Source organism: Populus alba, chromosome 17 (genome assembly GCF_005239225.2).
Source record: "Populus alba chromosome 17, ASM523922v2, whole genome shotgun sequence".
In the NCBI taxonomy this organism is placed as follows: Eukaryota; Viridiplantae; Streptophyta; class Magnoliopsida; order Malpighiales; family Salicaceae; genus Populus; species Populus alba.
Genome location: NC_133300.1, coordinates 2,857,211 through 2,869,576, shown reverse-complemented (window position 1 = coordinate 2,869,576; position 12,366 = coordinate 2,857,211). Strand labels below are relative to the sequence as shown.

Here is a 12,366-nt window from a genome sequence, read left to right as displayed (position 1 = left end):
CTTCATAATCCAGCAAAATTTGTGGAAGCTGAGAATATCGAATCGTCAATATCTATTACCCGCCCATAGCTCGGATCACAAGTTAAACAGATTAACCTGGATCAATTCAAAATAATATTGTTTCAAATAAGATAATCGAAACATTGTTTTTAAACCATAAAAATTATCAAAAAAATCCAATTGCAGAAGATTATTGAGGGAATGTGCAATCAACAAACAAACTGAGATCATAGAGATCATCAGCAGTATCAACAGGGAATTTCATCGATGAACCATCTAAGTATTCTAACAGGAAGCTGCACAACATCCATGGCCAAATTGGCTAGGGCAGCACAACACACACAACATGGGCACAAGCAACTCAATATAGTCCTGCATTTCGTCACAAAACAATTTTTTTTATTAAAAAAAATACATAATTTAGTAAACCAACTAAAAAATTATTTATTAGAAAATAGATAGAAGAAAAAACTATATAGAATATCAAGATATGTAATATTATGATATGGGTTTTCTCCAAATCAATCATAAGTCAGACCACCCTATTTTCTTTTTAATTATTACATTATATTAAATGAAATCAATACACACACACTCCAAGAATTCTTGAAATTCTTATGTTTTAGCAAAAGAATTAAGAAAAGCAAAAAGAAATAAATGGACTCACCCAATGAGCCATATTACTGCACCAACAATGGCCAAGATCAATGCAAGCAAGGCAAAAGGAAGTCCTAACAAAAACCCTAGTGGCCTGAAATCTCCCATTATCTTTCTCTCTGAATTCTTGCTTCCTGTTCTTGAATTTTAATCCAAGAAGGACATGAAGTGGTTCAATGTGATGTGTTAGTGCTATAAAGAGATTCCTTAACTGAGAAGGGAGCAAGATTACAACTACCTTCATATGTGGTTTTTGCTTATTGACTAAATTACCCTTGTGGAGTTTGGGATTTTTGATTTCGTTATGTTAGAATTTGTTTTTTTTTATTTGCAATGTGAAAGGTATTTTGGGCATTGTGTTTATAGGATCTTCATTGTTGTTTCTTTTTGGGCACAACTCATTTTGCAATTGGGAGTGTCAAGACTTGTCTATTATTTTCAAGAAACAAATATATTTTTCTGCTTTTTTATTTTAGCAATCCATGAACATGCATCATCTTCCAGATAAAATATTTGGTATAAAGGAAAAAAATTATCTTTAATGTTGAAGGGTTTTGTGTAAATATATTTAAGTTTTAGAAGGTATTTGTCTTGTTTGATTTTTTTTTAAATAGCATGGTCAAATGGTGTAGGTTAATTCATTTATTAAAAGATATTTTCAATTCATAAAATTTTATAAAATATTTTATAAATAATAATAATTTTTAATAATTTTAACAATTACTTTTATCACAATCACCACTTCACATCACCATCATTTTTGTTGTTATTATTATTGTCACAATTATCACCCTACAATCAATATTTACATTACTCAATATCATAACCATTACACTATCATTATTTTTGTTTTCGTCTCTAACCCAACCTTCATTATACTGTAGCTATCATAATCACTACTCCCACTTTATAATAATCATAATATATCATGATTAATCTATTGACAGTATGTTTTTAACATCATTGTTTATTAAATATTTTAATTTTTTTCTATGTAAAATGTTTTACGAGAACGTATTGTACACAAAATGTTTCCATCCATGAAATATTCTATACAAAACAAACATTTTTTAGTAACTTTAATTCTTTTGTTTTTATGTAACTGGAGAGGATAATTTCTATTAAAGATACAATGTACCTCAATGTGAAAAAAACAACGACCTTCATGAGAAAAAATGAAAATAAAATTTAAAGGCTTATATTGGGCTTAAGCTGTAGTGGACTGTGTGAGGCCCAAGCTTGGATGCTAAGTGAATCTGTTCATAGGCAATTTGTGACATTGAACAAACTAGAATCAAAGGAAATATGGGCCTAACTCTGGGCTTAATTTAAGGCTAATAAAGCCCAAAGTTAAGTGATATTGAGAGTGTGCTTTTCCAAGACTTTACTCCCTCTGGAAAAAAAATAAATAAATAAGAGTTGATTGAACAAACTAGAAAAATTAATCAAAATTCAGTTTAATTTTTTATTTTTTAAAAAAATATTATTTAACTTCAAATGATATAACCAACAAGAAAACGTAAAGGTTTTTAAATTTATTTTTTAAAAATTATTAGTTCGAGTCTCATAAATTTTAAGATTATTGAAAATTTATATAATTATTAATTTTTAATTTCAAGGTTTTAGAGATAAATCAAAATATATAAATTAATTTAAATATCCACAATTAATTAAAAAAATAAAACACAAAAGAAGAAGCAAGGCACCAAATCTGTATCGGAAAAAAATAATTTTTTTTTCTTCGATATGGGTGTGGGGAATGGCAAATTGTGTCTTTCGAGGTGCATGTGTTAGTTGCTGTCCTTCAATCTCAGGATTCCAAAACTGGTAATTTTTTCAACAAGTGGTGTAGCATTGAACATCTATATATTATCGAGGCCTTAACCTTATTTGGACTGGCCAATTCCAAAATACAAGTTCTCTCTTATTGTCATATGGCCCTCCTCCTTCCTCGATCGTAGCTGCCTGTAACATTACTTTTAATTATTATTATTAAGTAAAGAAAATAAAACGTGTCGGCTTTTAACTGTAGCTGGTGTTGTTCATGAACTAATGTGACATTGGAATTGGAAGGAGATGGAAAAGAAAAAAATAAATTAAATATGTGCGGCGTGCTATAGATTTAAGAAAAAAAATTAAATTAAATTCTCAGACTTTTAAAATAACATAACTTATTATTTAGATTCTTTTATTTTTATTTTTTTTAAAAAAAATCAATTATGATACAAAAATTTATTTGTATTATTCTCAATTCCTGAATAAATAAAAGAGAGAGATAAGTTATTGAATTCCAGCAATGAAAGAAAAATCACCGTTCAAGCCATTTTCAACCATCAAAATGAAAATTTTTGTGTGTTCACGAGTTCCATAAAATGAAAGAAGCTTGATAGTGATTGTTTGATACTTCAATATTGCCTAAAAAAATAGATCCAGGTCGGGAAAGATAAATCCAAACCAATTTGATTTTGGGTTTTTGTACCATTTTTTGGGTATTTTGAGTTGATAGATTTGTCTACAGATGTTTCAAGGGTATTAGTGAGGTGTTTTTAAGTTGTTATGACTTAAAAATTAAATTTTTTAATTCAATAGAGACGCTACCTCGACTTTCCAGTCAGCATAGTGATAGCCGAAATTTGGGTTTACAAGTGATATATTGCCTTGTCATCCGTCCCTTTAAAAAGTATTAAAAAAAAAAAAACAAACCTAGACACGCGAGCTTAAGCTTTTTCTTGGCCCTCTTTATATATATATATATATAATATGGTTTTTAATTAAAATTAAAATTTTCAAAACTATAATTGTGTGTTTTTTAGTAATTTATTTTGGTATTTAAAGTTTAATTTGAAAATTTTAATTTTAATTGAAGACCAATTATATATATAGAATGATAATATGATTGTTTTATATATATATTGAAGTTAGATCTTGAATAATTTTTAGATGAAGCCGTCAAACAATTAGAAAATAATAAGGAAAAGATGGTTGGGCTAAGACATTAGTAATTAGTGTTGGTTGTATAAGTTTTCCTCATCCATTGTATTTTGATATGATCAATAATGGGCCTAGAGTGATCATATTTTCCATGCTTCATTCCCAAAATTAATCTAGATTATTTTTCTCAAAATACTTATTCCCAAATTTATAGAAAAGGAGGCTGAGGATAGAATTAATATTCGATTCTCTATATAGATGAATTCATGAATATAAAACAAGTTCACACACATATTTTAATATGTGGGCATCCATGGCGACACGTTCTAGTTTACAGGCGATGCATGCAAAAATACATATAATATTTATATTTATGTGCATGATTGAAGATGCAAATCATTTCTTCCGCGAGCTCTCACTTCATAAGGGACAGCGATAAGTAATCGATCGACTCCTTTCACAAGTACACCCCCCAAGAAAAACCCCCACATTAGACTTTGCTCGAAATTATTGAAATAAAGTACAAATCTTATCAATATGATGCCCAATTGTTTTTATATATAGTAAAGTCAAAATTGATACCCCTAGTAAAAAGATTAAGTTTTTGTTTTTTAGTTCAATTTATTTTTTAAAATTATTTTTTATTTGAAGATGTTCTTCTATGATTTTTACATAATGATGTTAAAAATATATATTAAAAAAAATATCATTTTAATAGATTCTTAAATAAAAAATATTTTATACAACATTATCAAATAAACACTTAAAACAATTTTTTTTTTCTTATAAAGGTATTCTTTACAGGTTTTTAATTAGTGTCGGCATTATACTTAATGGATGAATTTATGATTTTTTATTTTTATTTTTATTTTTGGGGGTACAATTTTTTTTAATTCAAACTTAAGATAATAATACAGTAAGAAAATCCTCTTTTATCATATGAATCAATACTTCAGAAATAAAAGAAAATATTGTATATTTTTTCAATATCTTTTTCCCTTGATATCGAAAGATAGAGGAAGAATGTCATCACGAGACCTATGAAAAATCTCCTCTTTGCAGATTATAGATCACAAAATTAATTGACATCTACTATATCCATTTAATACAACAAAATTTACTTTTAGTGACATTTGTGATAGGTGAAAAGTTTTAGTAAAATATATTGTTATGTCCCAATAACATATGATTGGGTTTTCTACTTGAAGATTTTAAATTCAAATCCTGAAAGGGTAAAGATATGAAAGGAGCTCAAAATCATGAAGTTTCCCTTGAACAAATAAATAATAATAAAAGAAATAGAAAAAAAAATACAAGAGGATATACATGAAGAAAGCCTAGAAGATTATCAAAGTTGGTGGTGAATGACCAAAGTAACAAGTGAAAAAGTCAAAGGATCAAAACACATAAAATTAACAATTCAATTATGATTGCCAAAAAGCCCCGTTGGTGAAAATATTTTTATTTCGGGTAAAGAAATATAAATTTAAATAGGTAAAGGCTCAATCAGAATTTTTAAAGGACTTAATTGCAAGAAAAATTTATTTTTGAAGTCAATTCAGGATTTAATTGGAAGAAATTAAAATCTAGGGGTTCAATTGCAATTTTAAAGAGTTAATTTGGTCAAATCAGGAGCTTAATTATATAAATATTAAAGTTTGACAGGCAATTAGAAACTTGATTGAATAAATCTAAAACCAAAAACCAGATTAAAAAAGGTGTGTAACAAAATTAGGGGCTAAATTGAAAAAAAAAGTTTGATGGTCAATTAAAGGTTCAAGTATACAAATTAGAAACTAAGGACCAAGATGAAAATGATGCTAAATTTTGGAGTTGATGATTGAGTTTGACAATGGTGAAATTACATGAAATTAAAAGTTTGGGAGACAATTACAGGTACAATTAAAAGCAATTGGAAAAATAAGGATTAAAATGAAACCAATCAAATCCCAAATTAAAAACCCAAATTTCTAGGGTTTAACCTAGACGACATGTCACTGTTTGGCTACAGACCTCCATATTAGTTAAGGTTGGACCCAAACAAAAAGTGTGCACCCCCTCTACTAAGATCAAGTGGTCTTTAACAATGATGACGTTGGAGTTGTTTTGATGAAATCTCAAAAGTGGTTAACTCGGTCATCAATGGCTATGATAACCATTTCACAAAACTATTAGTCTTTTTCATGTGTTCGCACTTCAAGCCTTACCAATTGGTTCATATCAAAAGCGCTAGCCATATCTCTTTTAAGATTAAAAGGAAAAAAAAAAACAAGCTCTTTGGTCTCCAAGCTTAGGACAAACACCAAAACCTAAAAACAACAAATTTGTTGCAAAACTTCCATTGAAAAGCCAACATAGGTACAGAGCTCACAATTGTAAAACATCCTCTAAAACCCTCTCATATTGATCAAATGGCTAAGTTTATATCAATTTATGTTTGAATCCATCAAAAACCCTATAAATACCCCTATGGAAAATCAAAGCAGAGAGGAGAAAAAAGAGAGAGAAAAGATTGATAAAGAAACTCTAAGCGTGAAGGTTTAAGAGTATAACACAATGATTTATTAAGTTTAGAAAGGGCAGCAAGCTTATGGAAGCATGATCTGACAAAGGAAAGCAAAGAGGGTAGTAGCTACTCTAGGAGCTTGAATGTATTACTTTCTAATCTAAAAGTAGAGTCCAAATTGTCTGGTTGAGTTTGGAATGCATGACAAGTAGTGTTGTGGTTACCCCATTTTTTACTATGATAGTTTGATTATGTTTTCTAAAGTTTATTAGGATGTTTTTGATGTTTTAAATGTAGTAAAAATATTCTATTTAAGTTGTTTCTTCTTTATAAAATAATGATGTTTTAGTTTAACTTAAACAATATATGTTGAAACAATGATATTTATCTTAGATTTGCTAGGTTTGTTCATGACCAAAATGAGTCTAAAAAAACCAATTTTGAATCCATATTGCATGACTATGTAGGTTGTTTTAAGTTGATAATTTTTAAATTTGAAACAACTTGTATAATTTGGATGATTTAATGTTGTTTATTGGTTTTTTTTATTCAAATATGCTTGGTTATGGTAATGGGATTTGTTGGAACTAAAAAAACATGTTTTAAAGTCCTAAAATGCCATTTCTGGGTTTGACAATGACTGGTTTTATATTTGGACATCTTCTGGGTTTTAAAATAGTATTCTTGGAAAGAACATCACGTTATCCCCATGATTTAAACCAGTTTTGGTCCAATTCTTTGCACAAAACCCTTCAGATGACTTTATTGGTCAATAATTTAGGTTTTATTTGCATTAATAATATGTTTTCTATAGGTTTTGATCATAGGGTTTCAGTTTTGAACCAAAACTCATTTTGACAAAAACATGGTTCTTGAGCAAGAATTGAAGTGCATAAATGCTAAATTATTGATCCTTGTATGATTTTCAACATGTCTACGTCCTTGGTTTGTTAATATTTGGTCTGATTTAAAATCTACGTTGTTGGGTTTTTGTTGAATGTTCTTCATATTTCTTTGATTTTCTTGGTTTTGACAAAAAGTATTTTAGATTTTATCTTTTTTTTTTAAAAAAAGTTTTATTTCATTTTGGATTCTGGTTTAGGTTTTGGTTTGTTTTTTGGATCTAACCAATGGACTTTCATTTAATTTATGGCCGAATCAAAAGTTTCAAGTCAAAATTTGATGAAAGGTTAAGACCTTATTTGGCTGACAATGTTTTTGTTAAAGGTTTTCTTTGGCTTTAGGGTGTGTTTGGCAAACACCTTCTAAGTCTATTTTAATAGTTTTGGTTTTATGAAAAAATGGGTTTTTGCCAAACATAGTCTTTTTTAAAAAATAATTTCTGCTTATTGCATACGATCCAATCTTTACAAAAAATTGTATTTTATTTATAAAAAAAAAAAGAAAAGAGAAAAAATCCTTATCTAGCCATAACCAGTCTTTCACCCTGGAATTTCAAATAAGATCAATCCACTCGGGTTTCCTAGTGACCTTAAACCAAACAATTAGATGGTGACTTTTTGATCCTGACATCATGTTATGCCACGTGTGCATGGGTGTCGCATCTTTTAGTATAAATAAATTAATTTTAGTAATAACTATGGCATGTTTATTTTTTTTTTTTCATAATTAAATTTAAGAACAATTATTGTGATTAATATATACTTGTTATTTGATTTGTGTTTCAAATAATTTTTTTTAGTAAAAAAATAAATATACAGGGTTTTCCAATTAGTTTTTTTCACAAAAAAAAATCATAATTATAAATTGAAAAGTCTATACATGCATTTAATTAAATAAATCGAGAATCATCTATGCCAATGAAATGCAAAAAAAAAGTGTTAACACATATATTTGACTTACCTCGTTGCGGGTTGAATCATTGTTTTTCCAATGCAAAATAATAAATGTATAGGTGTTATTAATTATTTTTTAACATTGAGTAAAAAATATAATTATAAATCAAAAAAGCCGATACTTACATATAATAAAATAAAGTGAAGATCATATGCGTTAATAAGGACCTGTAAGATTTTCAGCTAATTTTTAACGTAGTAGAAAAATGAGACAATGTTGCAATTGCTATAGTGATATACCATTTTCTTTTAGTCTTTGTATAATAGTTTTTCAAAAAAAGGTGTAAACAAAAAAACAAATTACAAAAGAATGAAGATAAGAAGAAAAAAAAGGGGATAAATAGACCAAGTGTAGAGTGATAAATATTCCAAGTACAAAGAATAAAAAAATAATAATTTTTTTTTTCAAAAAAAAAATCTAAAGAAAAAAAGAGGAGAAAACTCAAAAATATATTACAAAAGAATGAAGATATAAAAAAAAAGTTGATAAATAAATGAAATGTAAAGTGGAAAATATGCAAAATATAAAGAAAATGATGGAAAAAAGATATGAGCAAAAAATCTTTCCTAAAAAAACAATTATAAATTTGTCACCACTACTGTACCAATAAAAAGTTTTAAAAAAATTATAACTATTGTTTACAATAAGATATCAATTTATTTTAGTATATACTAGCTAGGTGACTAGTGCTACACTGCGAGCTCACCTTTAACTTTAAAAAAAAATTAGGAGCAGAACCCAAATAGGTTTGGGTCCTGCCATGCTAGGTCCCAAGTATATTTGAATCTTGCTGCGCCTAGGACCCAATGTTATTTTTGGTCCTGCTCAATTTGGCCCATGTCTAGGCTTGAGTTAGCCAGGCCGTGCAAAACCCAAAGTTACTTTGGTCGTGTACATGGCAAGATCCAAGTTTATTTTTGGGTCCTATAACTAATAATTTGTATGTAATTTGTAAATGAAAGTAAATGTAAAATTAATTATAATTTGATAAAATTATTATTACAATACATTTGGTAAAATTAGTAAACGATATAACATTTTCTTTCAAATTCATCAATTATTTTATTAATAATATTAATTACAATAAAATAAACTCTTATAAATTTTACTAAAAGTAATAATATTTATAATACAAATCATAATATTTTTCGTATTAACATTATTAATTATTATAAAAATAATATTATTTATAACTCCAAAAATAATAATATTTTTGATATTAATACTATTAATTATACAAAAAAATATATTAAGAAAAAATATAATAATAATTTTATTATTAATTATACCAAAAAATAATATTAAGAGAACAAATAATAATAGTTTTGAGATCAACACTATTAATTAGACTAAAATAATCATAATATTTTTAACACCAATAATATCAATTATACGAAAAAAAATATAATAATTATTTTAATATTAATTATACTAAAAAAATAATATCAACAAAATAAAAAATAATTTTTTACTATTAATACTCTAAAAATTAATTATACTAAAAAAAGAATATTAAGAAAACTAATAATGATGTTTTTAATATCAATACTTGTAATTATACTAAAAGTATAGGCAGCCCAAGCGTCACGTTGTGCTTGGGCTGCACCCAAGAAGAAGCAAACCAAGCGCTAGGTGGCACCGTGTTGCCGGTATGGAGTGCTGTTATCCAAGCACCACATGTCACTTGGTCTACCAGCGGCCAGAACCCAATTCTATTTTGGGTCTTGCTTGGTAGGCCCAAGGCTAGCCTTAGGCCACGTTTGTGAGTGCCCAAGACAAAGTGCCACCTGGTACTTGGACTGCAACCACAAGGAAGCAGGCTAAGCGCCACGTTTCCCAACATGGTTCTTTTTTCATAGTAATAATAGTTTTTAAAAATTTATTAATGGTGATAATAATATTTGTGCTCTTATAAAGTTTAATGAAAATACTAAAAATTTTATAATACAAATAATAATATTTTTAGTAGCAATAATATGAATTATTATAAAAATCATATTATTTATTACACCAAATATAATAATATTTTAGAGATTAATACTATTAATTATACCAAAAAAATATTAAGAGAACAAATAATAATAGTTTGAGACCACCACTATTAATTAGACTAAAAAAAATAATAATTTTTTTTTTATATTAACAAACAATATAATAATTCTTGAATATTAATTAAAAAAAATCAACAAAACAAACAACAATATTTTTACAATTAATACTCTAAAAATTAATTTTAATAAAAAAAGAATAATAATAATATTTTTAATACCAATACTTGTAATTACACTAAAAGTATAAGCAGCCCAAGCGCACGTTACGCTTGGGCTGCACCTAAGAGGAAGCAGACCAAGCACCAGGTGGCGCTGTGCTGAGGGTTTGGGGTATGCAGCCCAAGCAGCACGTGGCGCTTGGTCTGCTCGTGGCCAAGATCCAATTCTATTTTTGGTTCTGCCATGTCAAGCCCAAGGCTGTGAGTACCCAAGTCAAAGTGCCACCTAGAGTTTGGACTGCAGCCAAGAGGAAGCGGGCCAAGCGCTACGTGGCGCTCGGTCAGCCCGGTCCCAGGAGGGAACCCAAGCGACACATGTCCCAACGTGGTTTTTTTTTAATAGTAATGGTAGTTTTTTAAAATTTTATTGATGATGATAATAATATTTATATTCTTATAAAGTTTAATGAAAATACTAAAATTTTTAAAATACAAATAATAATTTTTTTAGTAGCAATAATATGAATTATTATAAAAATCATATTATTTATAACAAAAAAATATAATAATATTTTAGAGATTAATACTATTAATTATACCAAAAAATAATATTAAGAGAAGAAATAATAATATTTTTGAGATCAACACTCTTAATTAGACTAAAAAAATAATAATATTTTTTTTATATTAAGAAAAAATATAATAATTATTTTAATATTAATTATAAAAAAAAATCAACAAAACAAACAATAATATATTTACTATTAATACTCTAAAAATTAATTATACTAAAATAATAATAATAAGAAAACTAAGGATAATTTTAATATCAATACAATACTCGTGCTACAGTGCAGTCTATAGTGAAAGCTCTCACAATGTAATACAGTGTGATCCACACTGAATTTAATCATAGCAAACAATAACTCGTATTATAATGAAATATTGATATCTTTTAGTTATAGTTAATAATAATAATAATAATAATAATAATAATAATAATAATTGTCAATGCACTTAAACATTTCTAAAAGCAATTCATGAAATTTAAAATGATAAATAAGAAGAAAAGTTTTTACGAAGATTGGAATTCATTAAATCGAAGACAGTTTTAATTTTTTTTTTTGTAACTGAGGCTGATCTATCACAATTTTAATTATTTTTTTTTTTAACATAAAATGCATGTGGGGGATGGGAGAGACTTTTAATGAAGACTTTTGGTTGTAGAAGCTGGGGGAGTGGGACCTCAAGCAGGAGTAAGGTTTTGGATTGTTTTAGAGAGTTGGATGAAAAATGGGGACTTGTTTTTTTGGGAGAAAAGGCCCTTTGATAGTGAAAGTTAGATTCCCATCTCCAACATAATCTCCAGCAGCTACCATTATTGTTATTTTAGGGACCCATTTGTAACATATTTGTCCTTATTTGTGATATGACCATTACCAGGAGGACATCAATGTCCTTTTAAGCAGTCAGAAATACTTATCAACTCAGGCAAAAAAGTTGTTTTCTTCATTAATGTTTATACTGTTTGCTCCATATTCATGAATGGAAGTTTCATCGAATTGAAAATGATGGGTAGGAGTATAGGGTTATTTTTTTAAAATATTATTTTATTTAAAATATATTAAAATAATATATTTTTATTTTTTTTAAATTATTTTTAACATTAACAAATTAAAATAATAAAAAATATATAAAAATAAATTTTAAATTTTTAAAAAAACATGTTTCCAAAAAATCTCTTAGGCTCTGTTTATTTTTGTGGTATATTATGGTGCAGTCTATGTTTTGCTTCGATCATAAATCTAAAAATGCTTAGTTAATCAACACATTCCATACTTTTGTCTCAAACTATTAATTGAAATATTAATTAAAAAAAAAGTTGTAATTTGTAGTTTTTTTAATCTATATTTTTAATTAACAATTACAAAAATTATCACAATATCAAACAATCACTTGATGTTATAGCTACTAAGATAAAAGAAGAAGAAGAAGAAGAGATTTTCAAAAATGATTTACTAAAAATTATATGAAATAAAAAGTCAAACTAATTACTTGAAAACTAGTTAAAAAATTCTTTAGTTATTAGAAAAAAGAAAGTGTGACATTAGAAATATTCCGGGCTCAAACCTTGAATTGCTCAGCTAAAATAGGTAACAATAAAATAAAATTGTGATATGAAGATTGTGACAAACTCTTTGTGAAT

General features: G+C 27.2%; 1 protein-coding gene across 1 annotated transcript; it reads right to left on the bottom strand.

Annotated features, from left to right (window-relative positions):
- Window positions 1–74: 74 nt before the first annotated feature.
- On the bottom strand, window positions 75–823 carry LOC118027871 (signaling peptide TAXIMIN 2-like). The gene is made up of 2 exons (XM_035031368.2): window positions 668–823; window positions 75–372 (listed from the first exon to the last, which is right to left on the bottom strand). Exons 1-2 carry the CDS (start codon window positions 763–765, stop codon window positions 249–251), a joined length of 222 nt encoding a protein of 73 aa, XP_034887259.1. The 5' UTR covers window positions 766–823; the 3' UTR covers window positions 75–248.
- Between the last annotated feature and the right edge of the window lie 11,543 nt (window positions 824–12,366).